The sequence below is a fragment of the Rhincodon typus genome, chromosome 38 (genome assembly GCF_021869965.1).
Source record: "Rhincodon typus isolate 14 chromosome 38, sRhiTyp1.1, whole genome shotgun sequence".
Classification (NCBI taxonomy): Eukaryota; Metazoa; Chordata; class Chondrichthyes; order Orectolobiformes; family Rhincodontidae; genus Rhincodon; species Rhincodon typus.
This window is the reverse complement of record NC_063369.1, coordinates 2,993,276-3,012,439: the sequence shown is the minus strand read 5'-3', so window position 1 is coordinate 3,012,439 and position 19,164 is coordinate 2,993,276. Positions and strand designations below refer to the sequence as shown.

General features: G+C 41.8%; 1 protein-coding gene across 1 annotated transcript in view; it reads right to left on the bottom strand.

Annotated features, from left to right (window-relative positions):
• Nucleotides 1-19,164, bottom strand: part of LOC109912552 (voltage-dependent P/Q-type calcium channel subunit alpha-1A-like) — a 547,201-nt gene that overhangs the window by 334,172 nt on the left and 193,865 nt on the right. The window contains exons 4-6 of the mRNA XM_048617794.1: nucleotides 8,154-8,245; nucleotides 7,339-7,488; nucleotides 4,588-4,590 (exon numbers count right to left, since the gene is read on the bottom strand). Coding sequence (XP_048473751.1) covers nucleotides 4,588-4,590; nucleotides 7,339-7,488; nucleotides 8,154-8,245 — 245 coding nt within the window. The remainder of the gene's footprint in view (nucleotides 1-4,587; nucleotides 4,591-7,338; nucleotides 7,489-8,153; nucleotides 8,246-19,164) is intronic.

Below are 19,164 nucleotides of genomic sequence, written 5' to 3'. Positions count from 1 at the left end.
TCCAGCTCCACACTATTATCTATGTTTACACTCAGCCAGTTTGGGACAAAGGAAACCATTGAAATGTATTACTCATGTGTTGCTGCTAATGATCTGTGCCATCATCTCCTAAATCACACAATATTTTTTAACAAGTGACATCAAAACCACCTCATTAGCTGATATCCTCAACCGGGGGCTCTATTCACATGACTGAAACACCTGTTTTTGAACAGCTTTAACATTGTTTTTTCCTGTAGTCTTCTTTTAACACCAGAAGAGAAAACAACCAAGCAACTTAGTTTAGCTAACAAGGTGTGGAGCTGGATGCTACCTTTTTCTGAACCTCTTTTCTGAAGAAGGGTCCAGAAATGTCAGCTTTCTCGCTCCTCTGATGCTGCCTGGCCTGCTGTGTTCATCCAACTCCACAACTTGTTATTTCAGACTCCAGCATCGGCAGTTCCTACTATCTCCGAACTTAGTTTAGCTAATGCCTCCTCGAGTCTCAATCTCTCTCAAAAGTCTGACTTCTGGAAAGATGCCTGCATTTTGCTTGAAAAGTGAACTAATTTCCCAGTCAGCAAAAACTATATTGCTATTCTTTCAAATGCTAACAACCTGCATCCAAGAACTTACAAAAAGGAATGCTGCCTAACAAGCAAACTACAATCCTTTATTGGATGTTGACTTAAAAATCAAAGATACTGACACTAATTTACATGATTTTTAAGTAATCTGAAATTTTACGTTATTTTCCTTTTCTCTTTTCTTCCTTGTATGCTTGTGTGTGTGTGTGTGTGTGTCTGTGTGTGTGTGTGTCTGTGTGTGTGTGGTGTGTGTGTCTGTGTGTCTGTGTGTGCGTGCGTGTGTGGTGTGTGTGTCTGTGTGCGTGCATGTGTGTGTGTATATATACGTGTTATGATTTATCCCCCAGGTTGAATGTTTGAATAAACGTTTTTTTGATTTACCCTAAAAGAGAGTTTGCAAGACACTTAAACATTTGACTTCACAAGCAGAGCATTTGGTGGGATGATACAGTAGAAATGCCTGGTTTGAAAGGGAATATATAAGAAAATAAATTTCAAACCTCCTCAGTTATAAATATAAGTTTTTTTAAATAAAAAATCACTTTTAACTTCTAAATATGACACTGTATATTGGAAGACAGTGCCATAGTGGTATTATCTTTGGGCTAGTAATTCTAACCCAAAACCACTGTGCTGTCCATTCTTCAACCAGAACCATTGTGGAGCAGATGATAAACCTGGTGAGAATGAGATTCTAATGCTTGGATTAGTCTGATGAAAGCCTTGCAGTATAGTCCAAAAAGACTGTGCTGCATAATCCTAATTTGCTGTGCTGTGCACAATGTAACAGGTGAAGAGGGGATTTGATGGACCAAGAAGAACTGGGAGACTGGCAGAAGTGTTCTGAGTAGAAAGTTGATGGGGAGGTGTTGGCAAAGTTATAATATCACTGGACCTGCAATCCAGAACTCCAGGCTAATGAGTTAAAATTGCACTATGCTAGATAGTTAAATTTGAATTCAATTAAAAAAAAACTGGAATAGAGAGCTGGCCTAATGGCAGCCATGAAACTATTGTCAGCATTGTAAAAAGCCATCTGATTCATCAATGTCGTTTAGGGATATGTCCTTACCTGATCTGGCCTACATGTGACTCCAGACCCAACAGTATGGTTAATGGTCCTCTGAGCAATTAGGGAAGTGCAATAAATGCACGCATAGCCAGGGACACCCACATCCCATGAAGTAATAATAAAAACTATTTTCTTCTGTATTATGTTTCAGTCCGGCAATGAGACTTCACTCTCTATTGTTTTGTACATAAACCAGCACAACTCTCAAAGATAAAATACTTACACTGATTAATTGTATTCATTACTCACACTGATTACTGAAAAGGAACACACTACGTAATGGCTTTCTGGTCCACCTGACTATCTGTACGTCACAAAATTACAGGAAAAAGCTTGAACTACAATATAAAGCTGATCTTCTTGCAACAACTAATTTCTAACCTACAGCAATATGGATTACCCTGGGGTGACATGGTGGTTAGCACTGCTGCCCCAAAGCACCAAGGACCCAGTTTCAATTCCACCCTCATGCAACTGTCTGTGTGGGCTTTGCACATTCTCCCTGTGTCTGTGTAGGTTTCTTCCCACAGTCCAAAGATGTGCAGGTTAGGTATTTTTTTTCCATTCATTTTGTGGGATGTGGGTGTCGCTGGCTGGCCAGCATTTCTTGCCCATCCCTAGTTGCCCTTGAGACGGTGCTGGTGAGCTGCCTTCTTGAACCGCTGCAGTCCACCTGCTGTGGGTTGACCCATACAATGCCCTTAGAGAGGGAATTCCAGGATTTTAAGCCAGCGACAGTGAAGAAACGGCGATATATTTCCAAGTCAGGATGGTGAGTGGCTAGGAGGGGAACTTGGAGGTGGTGGTGTTCCCAGATATCTGCTGCCCTTGTCCTTCTAGATGGAGGTGGTTGTTGGTTTGGAAGATGCTGTCTGAGGATCTTTGGTGAATTTCTGCAGTGCATCTTGTAGATGGTACACACTGCTGCTACTGAGCGTCGGTGGTGGAGGGAGTGGATGTTTGTGGATGTGGTGCCAATCAAGCGGGCTGCTTTGTCCTGGATGGTGTCAAGCTTCTTGAGTGTTGTTGGGTCTGCACTCATCCAGGCAAGTGGGGAGTATTCCATCACACTCCTGACTTATGCCTTGTAGATGGTGGACAGGCTTTGAGGAGTCAGGAGGTGAGCTACTCACTGCAGTATTCCCAGCTTCTGGCCTGCTCTTGTAGCCAATGTGTTAATGTGGTGTGTCCAGTTGAGTTTCCAGTCAATGGTAACCCCCAGGATGTTGATAGTGGGGGATTCAGTGATGGTAACACCATTGAATGTCAAGGGACGGTGGTTAGATTGTCTCTTATTGGTGATGGTCATAGCCTGGCATTTTTGTGGCGCGAATGTTACTTGCCACTTGTCAGCCCAAGCCTGGATATTATCCAGATCTTGTTGCATTTGAACATGGACTGCTTCAGTATCTGAGGAGTCACAAATGGGTCTGAACACTGTGCAATCATTGGAGAACATCCCCACTTCTGACCTTATGATGGAGGGAAGGTCATTGATGAAGCAGCTGAAGATGGTTGGGCCTAGGACACTACGCTGAGGAACTCCTGCAGAGATGTCCTGGAGCTGAGATGATTGACCTCCCACAACCACGACCATCTTCCTATGTGTCAGGTACGACTCCAACCACCGGAGAGATTGCCCCCGATACCCACTGATTCCAGTTTTGCTAAGGCTCCTTGATGCCACACTCAGTCGAATGCAGCCTTGATATCAAGGGCTGTCACTCTCACCTCACCTCTGGAATTCAGCTCTTTTGTCCATGTTTGAACCAAGGCTGTAATGAGGTCAGGAGTTGAGTGGCCCTGACAGAACCCAAACTGGGTGTCACTGAGCAGGTTATTGCTGAGCAGGTGCTGCTTGATAGCGCTGTTGATGACATCTTCCATCACTTTATTGATGATCGAGAGAAGATGGATGGGGTGGTACTTGGCCTGGTTGGATTTGTCCTGCTTTTTGCGTACAGGACATACTTGGGCAATTTTCCACATTGCTGGATAGATACCAGTGTTGTAACTGTACTGGAACAGCGTGGCTAGGGGAGCAGCAAGTTCTGGAGCACAAGTCTTCAGTACTATTGCCGAAATGTTGTCAGGGCCCGTAGCCTTTGCAGTATCCAGTGTCTCCAACCATTTCTTGATATCACGTGGAGTGAATCGAATTGGCTGAAGACTGGTATCTGTAATGCTGGGGACCACTGGAGGAGGCCGAGATGGATCATCCACTCAGCACTTCTGGCTGAAGATTGCTGCAAATGCTTCAGCCTTACCTTTTGCACTGATGTGCTGGGCTCTTCCATCTTTGAGGATGGGGATATTTGTGGAGCCTCCTCCTCCAGTGAGTTACTTAATTGTCCCCCACCATTCACAACTGGGTGTGGCAGGACTGCAGAGCTTAGATCTGATCCATTGGTTGTGGGATCGCTTAGCTCTGTCTATCACTTGCTGCTTTCGCTGTTTGGCGTGCAAGTAGTCCTGTTTGGTGGCTTCACCAGGTTGATACCTCATCTTCAGGTATGCCTGGTGCTACTCCTGGCATGCCCTCCTGCACGCTTCATTGAACCAGGGTTGATCCCCTGGCTTGATGGTAATGGTTGAGTGGAGGATATACCGGGCCATGAGGTTACAAATTGTGTTGGGAGTACAATTCTGTTGCTGTTGATGGCCCACAATGCCTCATCGATGCCCAGTCTTGAGTTGCTAGATCTGTGCGAAGTCTGTCTCATTTAGCACGGTGATAGTGCCACACAACACGATGCAGGTTGTTCTCAATGTGAAGGCGGGACTTCGTCTCCACAAGGACTGTGCGATGGTCACTCTTACCAACACTGTCATGGACAGCTGCAGCTGGCAGATTGGTAAGGATGAGGTCAAGTATGTTTTTCCCTCTTGTTGGTTCCCTCATCACCTGCCGCAGACCCAGTCTAGCAGCTCTGTCCTTTAGGACCCGACCAGCTCGATCAGTATTACTGCTGCCGAGCCACTCTTGGTGGTGGACATTGAAATCCCCCACCCAGAGAACGTTTTGTGCTCTTGCCATCCTCAGTGCTTCCTCTAAGTGTTGTTCAACATTGAGGAGCACTGATTCATCAGCTGAGGGAGGACGGTATGTGGTAATCAGCAGGCGGTTTCCTTGCCCATGTTTAACTTGAAGCCATGAGACTTCACAGGGTCTGGAGTCAATGTTGAGGACTCCTGGAGAAACACCCTCCTGACTGTATCCCACTGTGCCACCCCCTCTGCTGGGTCTGCCCTGCCGGTGAGACGGGACATATCCAGGGATGGTGATGGTGGTGTCTGGGACATTGTCGGTAAGGTATGATTCTGTGACTATGATTATGTCAGGCTGTTGCTTGACTAGTCTGTGAGACAGCTCTCCTAATTTTGGCACCAACCCCCAGATGTTAGTGAGGAGGACTTTGCAGGGTTGACACGGCTGTTTCTGCCGTTGTCTTTCCGGTGCTTAGGTCGATGCCAGGTGATCCATCCAGTTTCATTTCTTTGAGTCTTTGTAGCGATTGGTACAACTGAGCGGCTTGCTAGGCCATTTCAGAGGGCAGTTGAGAGTCAACCACGTTGCTGTGGGTCTGGAGTCACATGTAGGCCAGACCAGGTGAGGGTAGCGGATTTCCTCCCCTGAAGGACATTAGTGAACCAGATTGGTTTTTCCAACAATCAGCAGATTCTTAATTCCAGATGTTTTTTTAAATTCCAATTCCACCATCTGCCGTGGTGGGTTTCGAACCCCGGTCTTCAGAACATCAGCTGGGTTTCTGGATTAATAGTTTAGCAATAATATCACTAGGCCATCGCCTACCCATAGTGTCCAGGGATGTGCAACTAGGTGGATTTGCCATGGGAAATGTAGGGTTATAGGGCTAGGGTAGGGGGGGTGGGTCTGGGTGGGATGCTCTTTGGAGGGTTGGTGTGAACCCAATGGGCCAAATGGCCTGCTTCCACACTGTAAGGGCTCCCTGATTTTAAAGGTTGATTATAAAAGAGCACTTAAGAGGCCTCTCCAGTTATTAGAGAGAGGCAAGAATGGACCCCAGGTCCATGGGGCAAAAGATTAATTCTTCCAGCGCAGTAAATACACTTATGTTTGAGTACACTTCACTTCAGCACTGAGTTCAGAATGCTGAAACTATTGAAAGTTGACCAAATTAGTATTAACAAATTCATTAATTATTTTCTCCCATCTTTTTCTGATCTTCGCTTTCAGATGTGCTGTTTGTTTGCTGAATACAGGCTCTTGAACACATACAGTACTCTGGCACCCACCACCGACACCAAACATCATGCATGAGTTCAGACAGTGAATACAGATAAAATATTCAAATATGGGTGACTATCAAATCTAATCTAAAAAATGTCCACATATACGCATGCATTAGAAAGCATCAGCGTTGAGTTACAAACTCCAGTTTCATTGGGAGGTTCAAACTTATAATGAACACATTGCACTGAATTGCAGACCAGAGTTTAGATGGAATCTGTATTGAATTTCAGAAACCTGAGAGTAAATGTTGACTGGAATCTGAGTAAAAGGTTTCAGATGATTTTTATATGGAATAAAGAACATCCAGGAGCAATTTATGGGAGAAAATCTAAACGTGCCTTCTCATTTATTTATAAAATATTGGATTACTTAGAAGGTGCTACACATGGAATCTGATCAACAAATTCAATAACTGTCAATTGAACAAAAGGTCCAGTGCAAATAGGAAAGGCAGTGATGTACAAGCAAGTTGAAAAACACATTAAAGACTAATTAATTAAGGGGATCTAATCTTCAGTACAAGATACTGTTTGAACAAGAAAGGCTTTAGACTAAGCTGCATTTCTATGGATTGTTAAAACAGATCACTAGAGACAGCAGTGCAATTATCTTTGTTTAGCTTTCCCAAGCAGGTAGCTAGCCTTACTTGCTTTCTTCTTATTCTGCATAATCTGCATTAGTTATAGCGTAAGCTTGGTGTAAGATGCTTGGCATGGATAGAAGAATTATTTATCTATTTATTTATACCTATACTTGTCAAAAATGTATAAAATGCAATATATCAGGGCTTCCAAGAAAGAAAAGAATTACAGAACTAGATTAATCCACCTCTAAAATAACTGTATCCCTCTTACCAACCACTACATTTAAGTTATTTCACTTCCTTTCCTGAAAGTATGGAGTCTTATGGGAATACAAGCTACATATGCTGGCAAGCCTCTATGATTCTATAAAGGTAGCCTATTTCTCATATATGAGTCTAGACAGGATTAATGTGGTCAGTTATCTATAAGGGCTCTTGTGGCCAAGCTAGTTCCTGTCCTATTCTAAACAGGCTCGTTTTCCAGTAGGGATCACCAAGTACTGTTTGAGGAAAAAAGCAGCTGATGGTATTCCCTTCTGTGACAAATGAGTACTTTGTAGCATGTATAAGTGCTCTTACCTTGCCTGGGATCAGAAAACCAAGAAACAAAACTGATGCATTTCTACTATTTATCGTTCAGTATCACATTAGCTGTTCATTTAACTCTCGTTAGCACTCAAGTAAACACATTAGAGAATGCAAATAACAGAACATGAGAGTATGGCTGTAATTTAACCCCAGGATTCACAGGTTAACCTGATGACAATCTGTGTTTTATTCTAATGACAAAACTCTAGAACAAATTGCAGCCTCATCCAAACTTCCACACGCAAGAACGTACTGTTGCTATCAAAGCACGCTTTATGAAATTTTCCCATGTAAAATTCTAATCCAATGATTGCAAACATGAGAATGGCGAAGAAAAGTAGCAATCCAATCTGAAGCAGGGGGATCATTGCCTTCATGATGGACTTAAGCACAACTTGTAAACCTGAAACATAAAATAAGACCAATTAGCTCAGATTTTTTTTGTTAATCATCCCTAATAAATAGCTTACATCTACTATTTTAAACATTTTACATGATAGTTCTACTCACTAAGATTTGGCACACCACTTCTGGAAAATGGAATACTTTCTGCAGGTGAGCAGGTAAAAGCATCCAGTTTAAGTGCTGGAAAGCCACCATCAACAATGTTAAAATGCTGGTCACCCAAAGCTGACAAGGTCCATCTTTACACACTTTATGTCAAATTCCTATAACATCACTGGGATCCAACTTAAATTTAAGAGGTGAAGAATCTATGCTTTCATTTTGCAACCTGTATTTGCTCTTCTGAACTCTAAACTATGGTGTTGGCTTCTCTTGTCATGGATTCTCCCCCACAACATAAGCTGGCATGAAGCTTGAATGAAGTTGGCATTGAAAAGTAAATTTCCAGATCACTTTCCGCCTGTCTGGATACAAAATTTGGAACTTCTGTCAGCTTTAAGAACCAGAGATTTGACACAAGATATTTACTAACTTAAGGCTCAAGGCCACATTCTACCACTTTGTAATTCATCATTTTAGAATAGAAGTATCAAATGTACCACAAATATTTCAAGAATTATTCTATCTTTAAAATAATTATTCTAAAGTGGTTGTAATACCTACTTGGAATTCCAGAAACCAATTTCAAGGGTCGAAGGACTCGAACTGCACGCAGTGTCCGAAGATCAAATTCTGCCCCTGTTGTAGTAACAATACTGGAAAAAAAAACATATCACATATTTTATTTATACGCAACTACATATGTGAGTTGTGGCTGCACACTGCATTGTACATATACAGTTCTTCAAGATCCATGTAGGCCACAGGACACAAGAAGGAAATTTGTTCCTGCATGATCTATATGTTGGATTGGAGTGCATCTCAGCAAAAAGATTCTCCTCTATTTTCTCATCTCATTTAAAAGCACAAACTCATGCTAGGTTACATTTCCTCATGTAAGCAAGTACACTTCTCATATGCCAGTATTCTTTTTTTCCGCTGGAGCAATGGGATAAGTGGAAAGACATTACTTTCAAATTAGTGAAATCATAGAATGATTACAGCACAGGCAGAAGCCATTCAGCCCATGGTGTTTGCATTAGCTCCCTGCAAGATTAATCCAACTTATCCCTTTCCCACAGCATTGCAAATTACTTCTCGTAGGGTACTTAACTTATCCCCTTATCAAAACCAAAATCTTATTTGCCTTCACCACCATGTCAAGTATTATATTCTTGATCCAAACCATTTGCTGTGTACAATGGTTTTCCTTCCGCCATTGTTGCTTCTTTGCCAACGAACTTCAACTTAAGTTTCCTGGTCCTCTGGTTCCTTCCAATGAAGGGAACAATTTTCTCTTTATCCACTCTGTTTAGATCATGATTTTGAAAGCTTCCACCAAATCTCCACTCAATCTTCGCTTTTCCAAGGAGGACAATCCCAGGTTCACCTGTGACTAAATCTGAATACTTAATTGTTGGAACCATTCTTCAAAATCTTTTCCAAACTCTCACCACATCATTCTTAAACTGCAGTGTCCAGAATTAGACAGAATGAGCTAAATCTTACATTTTTCTGGCTAAGTGATAGTTGAATTGAGTTTCATGGAAGGATTTTTTGCCACAAAGCCCAGCACTTGTCATATCTTAACAAACTCACCTCATTAACTACCTCCCATGCCTTTATCTTGTCATGTTCAATTAGAACACTGTTCCCATATCAACTCACTATCCAATGGTTATCTGCTGAAAGATTGACATCTCAAGTCCACGCCATCTTTAAGAGGTTGCTGTGCACCTGAACGAGCACAGACATTCTGAAAGTTGCCCTGCTTGGTTCAGGATCTTTCCAGAAGGTGCCGGAATAAGCAAAGAATGGCATTGCAACTTGCTGAGAGGAACCTGGAGGTCGTGACTAAGGGGGATGATGCAAAGAAAAAGATACCTCTTCCCAGAAGACTAGAAGAGGAGGCCACATCACCAAGCCCTGGCAGCCTAGTCCAAGGTCACCACTCGGGTCAATGCCATCTTCACAGGTGCTAACGAATGACCATTAGTGCCATAAAAGATCAATGACCTCCACTGCATCAGAGTAAGTGCCATAGTCTTCTTTGTGCTACCTAACACTCACGTTATCTCTGCAACGCTGCCTCTTCCTCCAAGGTTCATTCTCACTGCTGCCTGCAACATTTTCCCTCATTTGCTCAAACTCCTGTTCAAACACCCACACCATCAATCCTGCATGGCTTTGACATAGCTTACTCAATCACTTGGGACACCTCACCACCTTTTCCCCCATCTGCACAAGGACGAACTGCCATGTCACCCACTTTCATCTCACTCAAACCTTCCCTTTCTCTTGATACAAGAGAAGACAGCCCAATAAATGGAAACAGAGAAACATTAAAAATAGAAGCTGGAGTAGGCCATCCAGACGTTCAGGCCTGCTCCACCATTCAATATGATCATGACCAATCATCTAACTCAGCATTTGTCAACTTCAGTCACATTAATTGCTCTAATATTACTTTTTTAAAAAACTAATACTGATTTCTTTCAGTCCCTCATTCTCACTAGCCCTTGAATCTATTATTTCTGGGAGATTGTTTGTTTCTTCACCTGTGAAATAGACACAAAGCAATACGATTTAAGACCCTAGCTTTGGATTGAACTACACAGTTTTCAAACAGAATTGAAAATTTTAATCACATTCATGATCACTCTTCCCTAAAAGATTTTTTTGCAACAAGGTTATTTATTGGCCGGGGTCAGTTAGCTCAGTTGGCTGATTCACATTGCAGAGTGATGCCAACAGCTTGAGTTCAATTCCCACACTTTCCTTCTCAATCTCTCATTTCACCTGAGGTGCGGTGACCCTCGGGTTAAAACCATCACCAATCACTGCTCTCTAATTATAGTCCTCTAGGACCAAGGCGACTTTACCTCACTTCACCATTTATTTACTGACCCCATTCTCATTGCATAATACTAAATATAAAATAGCCTCCTCCCTAGATGGTTTCCAGAGCAGAGTGTTAAGGAACTATCTTGTACACATTCTGGAAACTCACTCTCCACAACACTGATGCACGTTAGATTAACTTGGTGTGGATTGAAGGACCCAGGATTACTGCATTATCCTTTTACATGCAGTTCTAATTACCTGATTTTTGTTGTGCCGTACATTACTAGAATTCTTTGGTGGCCTGTAAACAACTCCTATCAATGCTTAATACAATCAAACAGATTTAACATGATTTTGTGAAAAGTAAATCACATTTGACAAATTTGCTAGAATTCTTTTGAGAATATAACAGGCAGAGTTGGTAAAGGGAAACAGGCAGTGTATTTGGAGTTCCAGAAGGCATTTGATAATATGCCCTGTAAAAGGTTTTTGCACAAGATCGGAGCTGATGGTATTGGGGGTAATGTATTAGCATGTATGGGGATTGGTTCACACACAGCAGACCGAGTTGAAATTAATGGTTCTTTTTCAAGTTGGAAATACATAGCTAGTGGAATGCCTCAAAAATCAGTCTGAGGCCCTCAACTATTTACTGTTCATATTAATGACCAGGAGTTGAGAGCAGAGTGTAATGTACCCAAATTTGCGATGACACAAAAATTCTTGCGAGGCCATTTTGCAACGAGGACAGAGGAAGCTGCAAGGAGAGATAGCTAGGTTGAGTGAGTCGGCAAAAATTTGGCAAATGGAGTTTAATGTAAGAAATGGAGGGCATTGGTAGGAAGAATCAAAAAGGAATGAGTTATTTAAATTAAGCGAGACTCCACAACAGAACAGCACAGAGAGATCTGAGTGTTTTTATGCATTAAACACAAAATGTTAGCATCAGGTGCAGCAACTAATCAAAAGACAAATCAAATTTTTCAAAGGGGCTGGAGTTTGAAAATAGGGAAGTTCTGTTACAACTGTACATGGTGTTGTGTGAGGCTGCACATTGAGTAAAGTGCGCAGTTTTGACCCCCATATGTAAAAAGAGGATGTACTGCCATGGAAACAGCCCAAAAAACAATCATTAGGCTGATTACTGGGATGAAGAAGTTGATTTATCAAAAATGGCTAAATAGGTTAGGCATTTATTCACTACAGCATAGAGGAATGAGGGGTGATACTATGGAAACATGCAAGATTTTGAGGATAGCTTGATAGGATAAATGTTAAGTTGTTTCCATTATTGGGGAGATCTTGAACTAGTGGGCATAATTACAGAATAATTGGGCATTCTGAGATGCAAAGGAATTTCATCTTCCAGGGGATAGTCTGAAATTCTTTACCCCAGAGAGTTGTGGAGGCGATTTCAAGTTTTTAAATAGAAGGTAGATAGATTTTTGAAATATTAAGGAGTTGAGGGCTATGATGGATGCTGCTTGGCCTGCTGTGTTCATCCAGCCCTGCACCTTGTTGGCACAAAAGAGGAGTTGCCATGCAGGTGAAAGTCACTGTTATGGATAAAGATGAAGAGCCAGAGGTTATGATCTGCATTGGTATAAATGACAACATAGGTAGAATGCAGAATGCGGCCCCGGAAGCAAAGTTCAGGGATCTGGAAAAGAGATTGAATACAGGATCTCTAGTGCAATAATTTCAGACTTATTCCTAGTACCATGTGCTGGTGAGTATAGAAATAAGTTTGAGTGAACACAAGGCAGATCAGCCACAATCATGCTGAATGGCAGCATAAGCTTGAGAGATCGAATAGCCTACTCCGGCTCCTTTTTTTAAAAAAAAGTCCTCCTTTACAGGTCCTTCTCTACAGATTCTGCCTGGTTCAGAAACAGTCCCAATGCCCCATAAATCTAAACCCCTTTCACCCACACAATTTCTCCAGCCTTGTGTTCACTCAAACTTATTTCTATACTCACCAGCACATGGTACTAGGAATAATTCTGAAATTATTGCACTAGAGATCCTGTATTCAATCTCTTTTCCAGATCCCTGAACTTTGCTTCCGGGGCCTCATTCTGCATTCTACCTATGTTGTCATTTATACCAATGCAGATCATAACCTCTGGCTCTTCACCTTTATCCATAACAGTGACTTTCACCTGCATGGCGACATCCTTGACCCTGGAACCAGTGAGGCAACATTCCATCTTGGAATCACCTCAACACCTGCAGAAATGCTTGTGTGTTCCTATAGATGTTGAATGCCCTATCTTTATGAACAACACAGTCACCCATTCCCTTTCTGCCTGCATGCTCCTGTGGTCTGACCACCTCCTTAAATGAGCTATTCAAGTAGCTCATACGACACACATCCACCACAGTGACTCCAGCCATCTTTTAGGTTCCTAAACCTGGATCTCAAGTTCCTAGAAATGTTACATTTCCCACACTGCTCATCAAGGGCCCAAGAAGCATCCAGGGTTCTCCATGTCACAGGATGGGCGCTCCATGTGACTGGGTTTTCCCTGCTTCCCTGCTTACTTTTAAATTATTCATTATAAACACTAGAATGCAGAATTATTCACATTTATTAATTAGTTCATTGTCCTGTGCCTATAAAGATAGACACTTCACAGGGTTATGTAAAACTTTTATGTTATCAGTTTAAAGTGAAAATTACTTCTCTGTTTGAAGTCATTTGCCTGTTAATTAATATTTGAATTTTATTGATTTTGTTTTATTTATTACAGTAACATTTTTAGAAATTGAAGTCTTGTTTATTTTTTCTATTGGATTCTTTGGGAACAATTTTTTTAAGTTATTTATTTTTGCAGTTTCTACAATTGATCAGGTTGGCTTCCTCTTTGACTGTTACAAGACAGAGGAATGAACACGGAAGTTTGGGAATGGGTTCAGAGCAGGAACCAAAATCAATGGCTTCAGTCTTTTAATACATAAGCAACATGGTAGTATGAGCAATATTTTAGACTCTCACACAATGAAATCAGTTTAAAGAGAAAGCATTGAACATTTTTGTTGTTTGGGAAAGAGCTGTATATCAATTTAAATACAGCAGGTGAGTTGGCTAGATAGGATTTGAAAGTAGCACAGCATGTGATGGAACAGGAAGCAGAAAAGAAACCAAAAATTTGTGATTTTGCTAGTGGAAATAGTGTTACTCCCAGTGGTAGGTGAAACTTTAAAAGCAAGGTTTCGTGGACCTTATCAAATCAAAAGGATATTGAGTGAGGTGAATTATTTGATAAGAACGCCAGATAGAAAGAAATCTCACAGAGTGTATCACGTAAATATGCTCAAAAAGCATTTTGATAGGGAAGGAAAGCAAAAGCAGGATGTGTTACTGGTTACAATACAGAGTGAAGAAACAAGTTCAGAGGATTCTGAATTAGACATTCCTCAAATTAAACTGGACAATGAGGAAGTTCTCAAAAATTGGGATATGTTATTGAGTAAACTTTCAGAGGAAAATTGAAATGACCTGAAAGAGTTATTATAATCATTTGGGGAGATTTGTGGGTACATGCTGGGAAGAACTAATCTAATTACACATTATGAAGATGTAGAAAATGCCTTCCAAATAAGCAACATCCTTATAGATTTAACCCTCTGAAGTTGGCACAGGTTCAAAAAGTGATAGAACGCATGCTCAAAGACAACAAATCAAAGTGAATTGCAGTGACTGGAGCTCATCCTTGGTAATGGCACCAAAACCAGATGGTATCCAATGATTATGTGTGGACTAGCACAAAGTCAATGCAGTTACAAAGTCTGACTCACTTCCTACTCTGCATTGGGAAGACTGCTTTGAGAAGGTGCGATATGCAACTTATATTTCTAAGTTGGACTTTCTCAGAGGACACTGACAGGAAACTTTATCCAAAACAGGGAAGACAATTTCCGTTTTTGTGACACCAAATGGACTATACAAATTTGAAGTCATGCCATTTGGTATGAAAAATGCACCAGCCACATTTCAAAGACTAACTAATAAAGTCATTTTGGGATTATCCAACTGTGTGGCACACATCGATGTCTGGGTGATTTTTAGTCACACATGGAAGGAACATTTGTAGCATCTATTGGAATTAGGCAGGCTTGGTGATAAACCTGGCAAAGAGTGAGTTTGCAAAATCCCAACATCACATTCCTTGGCAATGTTATTGGAAATGGACAGATAGCCCCATGGGATGTGAAAACAAAGGTTATTGGGGAGTCTCCCATACCATCTGCAAAGAGAGCAGTAGTACAGATTGAGGGTTTTTTTTTTAAATCGGAAGGTCGCATCAAATTTTAGCAGTATGGTTGCTCCTTTGACTGACTTATTGACAAAGTGCACAAAATTTCTGTGTACAGAAGATTGTCAGAAAGCATTTGACAGGCTGAAAGCTGTGTTAATCACTGCCCCAGTGTTAGCCAGACTTAATTACACAAAGCCATTCAAGGTGATGTGGGTGATGATGCTGTACTCTTACAAGAAGACAGAGATACCTTTTGGGTAATTTCCCAGAAAACTGAATGATCATCAGCAGAAATATTCTCCGATTGAGAAGGAAACCTTGAGCTTGTTTTGGCTTTGCAACATTTCAACATTTATTTTGCCAGTAATGTGCCTGAGACAATTGTATAAACTGATCATAACCCGTTAAAGTTTTTGGAGAGATTTAAGGAAAAATTCCAGACTGTTTAGATGGACCTCATCATTGCAACCATTCAATTTGAAAATTATACACGTGGCAGGACGAGAGAATGTAATCGCTAACACGTCGTCATGACCTTGAAGCAAGACCAAGGCATTCAGTCACAGGAATAGACAGACTGAAATAGACTGTAGTAGTAAATGTTTGCATGCTTAGAGTCAATATAATGCAAATGGAGTAAGACTAAGGCTTTTTAAAAATGAAGCCATGTTTGTATATTGATGGTTCATTTTTTTAAGGGGGGAGGTCCAACGATGCTGTGGCTTTTAGAGGTTATTTTGTCCTGGTTTTTTTAAAAAGAGGGGTTGTAAGGCAGAGGTGCCAAGCAATCTACCAAAACCACTAGAGTAAACAGCTTGTGAAACTTTATGTTCTTTTTATATAGTTGGAATAATGGAGGTAGGCTGAATGGGGTGTGGCTAACTCTCACAGACCAAGATTTCTAGGTTTTTTTTAAGTTTTTAGGGTTTGGCATTAAGCAGCTGCTGTTGTGGGCTTGAAGGAGGAGAAGTTATCTCTTTCCTCTATCAGTTACAACTAGAAGCTGGGATTTCTCGCTGCTGCTATGTTACCTGTGAGACAAATCTATTTTTCTGAATTTTCCTTTTTGCCAAGGGGTGTGTTTATGGGGTGTTACTATATTGAAAGTTAATTAGTAATAGTTACTGTATCTATTATTCAGTTATGTTTTCCAATAAAATTCAGTTATTCTAGATTCCATCATTTAAACATAATTTCTTTTCGTGTTTGTTTGTAATGACCTGATGCTATTGGAACAAACAACCACTACTTAATGATAGTTAAGCCATCCATGTGTTCATATTTCATGTTACATTTCTGGTGTAGTCAGCAGGATTCCAAAACACAGGCAGCAAGTCATGGCACACAAGGTTGAAAGGCACCTGGCCATGAAGAAGAGAATGATGGAGGAGCTGAAACTGGAATGTCCATGAAGGAAGCCAAAGCTGCTTGGGATTATTAGAGGCTTAGGTATTGGCAGAGGGAATCAGATGTTTAGACTGCACAGAGAAAGCAGATCCAATGCTTGCTGTCCTATCTCTATGGTAAGCTCACAGCCAATCTCACCCATGGGTGACTTTATGACAGCTGGGCACTTCAAATGAGACAGCCCTTAACAACCAAAGACACCAATGACGTCAGGCACAGAGACTCCATCTGTTGCAACAGCCTTGCTTTATCGCCAGACACTAAACCAGTTGAGCTTCCCATCGAGTGCCAGTCAAGGGTGGGAAGTGAGGTTTCTTCAGAATGAAGCTCAGTCTTCTGTAAAGCTAAAGGGACTTGCCCTACAGTGAGTGTGAAATTTGACAAGAAAGAAATGACATGTCTAATTGATACAGTTTGAGATGTCAACCATTATTCATCAAATTTTCTGTAAAAATTGTATTGAGGAGTGTAAACTGATTGATATCTCTTCCTTTGCCAGGTCCCTGATTCACCAGGGTTGGACATTCTCTACCATGGCTGCACTGAAAACAACAAATGCTGGAGATCACAGTGGGTCAGATAGCAGCCATGGAGAGAGCGCAAGCTAACGTTTTGAGTCTAGATGACTCTTCATCACAGGTGGCTACATTGAGCTCTCCTGAGAGATAGTAGGAACTGCAGATGCTGGAGAATCTGAGATAACAAGGTGTACAGCTGGATGAACACAGCAGGCCAGGCAACATCAGAGGAGCAGGAAAGCTGACGTTTCGGACCTAGATCCTTCTTCAGAAATGGGGGAGGGGAAGGGGACTCTGAAATAAGTAGAGAGATGGGGGGAGGCGATGATGGAAGGTGGATAAAGGAGCAGATAGGTGAAGAGAAGGCAGACAGGTCAAGGAGGCGGGGATGGAGCCAGTAAAGGTGAGTGTAGGTAGGGAGTTGGGAAGGGGCTTGGTCAGTTGAGGGAAGACGGACAGGTCAAGAAGGTGGAGATCAGGCTGGTAGGTAGGAGGTGGGGGTGGGGGTAGGTCAGTGAGGTGAGAGAAGCGGATAGTTGGGAGCAAAGACGGACAGGTCAAGGAGGCGGGCCGAGCTGGGCTGGTTTTGGGATGAGGTCGGGAAAGGGAGATTTTGAAGCTTGTGAAGTCCACATTGAGACCATTGAGCTGCAGGGTTCCCAAGCGAAATATGAGGTGCTGTTCCTGCAGCCTTCGGGTGGCATCATTGTGGCACTGGAGGCGGCCTAGGTGCTCTCCTTATCTGTTCTCTGTCATATTTTTCATAGCCTGAGGTTTCTGGAAGTTTGTGACTTGATCAAACCCCTAGAATGGAAGTAAGGAAGTTGAGAATACCTGTGGTGTTGGGGTCAAACATATTAACGTCAAATGTATCCGGCTTCCTTGGAAAGCATGGTGACTGCCATGAGGAGCACGTTACAACGTCAGCAGATGGGGGTACAAGGGTCTTTGATTTTGCGGCAAATGCTCAAGGACTATCAGTGTAAGGCCACATTCTAAAGTCACAGTCGAACAATGTAGGGCAAGCCGTTTAGGACTGAAATGAGGAGAGATTTCTTCAACCATAGTGTGGTGAGCCTGTGGAATTCTCTGCCACAGAAAGTGTTTGAGGTTTTAACTGAATTCATTGAATGTTTTCAAGAAGTTGTTAGATATACTTCTTGGGGTTAAAGTAATTAAAGGGTATGGGAGAAAGTGGGAACAGGGTACTGTTTTGGATGATCGGTCATGATGATATTGAACAGCAGAGCAGCCTTGAAGGGCCACATGGGCTATCCTGCCCTATATTCTATGTCTATGCAGGACTCTAGAACTGTTCAAGTAGCAGGGAATTGGGCTGTTCTTTTACCTGCTCACATCATTATTCTTAAAGGCTCATGCCAGCCATCTCCAATTGGTTGATGTCAAGCTTTGGTAGACCATTAGTGTCACATGTAGTAGAGCTCCCACTTGGTGTAACTCTGAAAGCCTCATCATTGTTGGAGAAAAGGTTGACGTATCCATGCAGATTGCCCATTTCAGCAACAAATATGTTTACTCCAACTAAGAATGCCCACAGGCATCCTTAAACCAGCCAGTGTCATGGTTAATGAATCAACTACAGGAGATGTCTTTAACTTCTTTTCAAAGCTATATGTTGAGTTGGAAGAGGCCTAAAGGAGGCAGCTTGTTTCTACTCTCATCAAGTACAACACAACTTTCAGTAAAGATAACGATAAAATTGAGAGCTGTGACCTGGTGAACCACAAGATTGTGACTAAAGGTGACCATCTAGCAAATATTCCTAACTACCAGATCCCAACTCATCAATGGAAGGGAGTCCAGGACTACCCGCAGTCTTCAGAGGGAGATACCATTGGTTGTGAGCGTTCATATGCCTCTCCCATAATCCTTGTGAAGGAGAAAGATAGAAAACTAAGGATCCATCAATAACCAGGCACTCATGCAAAGACTTATAAGGATGCTTAATACCTTCCTAAGACTGAGCAAGCACTGCTAGTTCTCAAAGCTGCAAAATATTTCTGTAATCTCAGTTTGGCCCACAATTATAAGCAGCTATCCATCACTAAACAAAACATTGAAAACATGATATTCTGAACAGGCACTGAAGGGCTTTACAAATACACAAGAATGCCTTTGGGCTCTGTAATGTTCCTGGCACCTTCATGTGTGAGATAGATAAAGTTTTAGGCAACTTAATTTCTAGTCCCTCCTAGTGTACCTGGATGACATGCTCATTAGTTCGACATTCAAGGAGACCCTTGCAAGACCATCTCATCCTGCTTTGTCAGGGTTTACCTTAAGTTTGACTTAAGAGTCAAACCAAGGAATTGCCAACTTTTCCAGATGATGAGAAAGTCTCAGTGGTAGAGGAGTGGCCCAACCTGAGATGGTCTAGTTGAGGAGGAATAGCTAAAGGAGGACTATGCGACTGTGCACAGTTGGCTAACCATTTCACAACTTGCTAAGGATACCACAGAATGTGGAAGGAGCGACTGGGAAAGGATGTATGAGAGAGATACTTGACTGATCATTTTTGAGGCC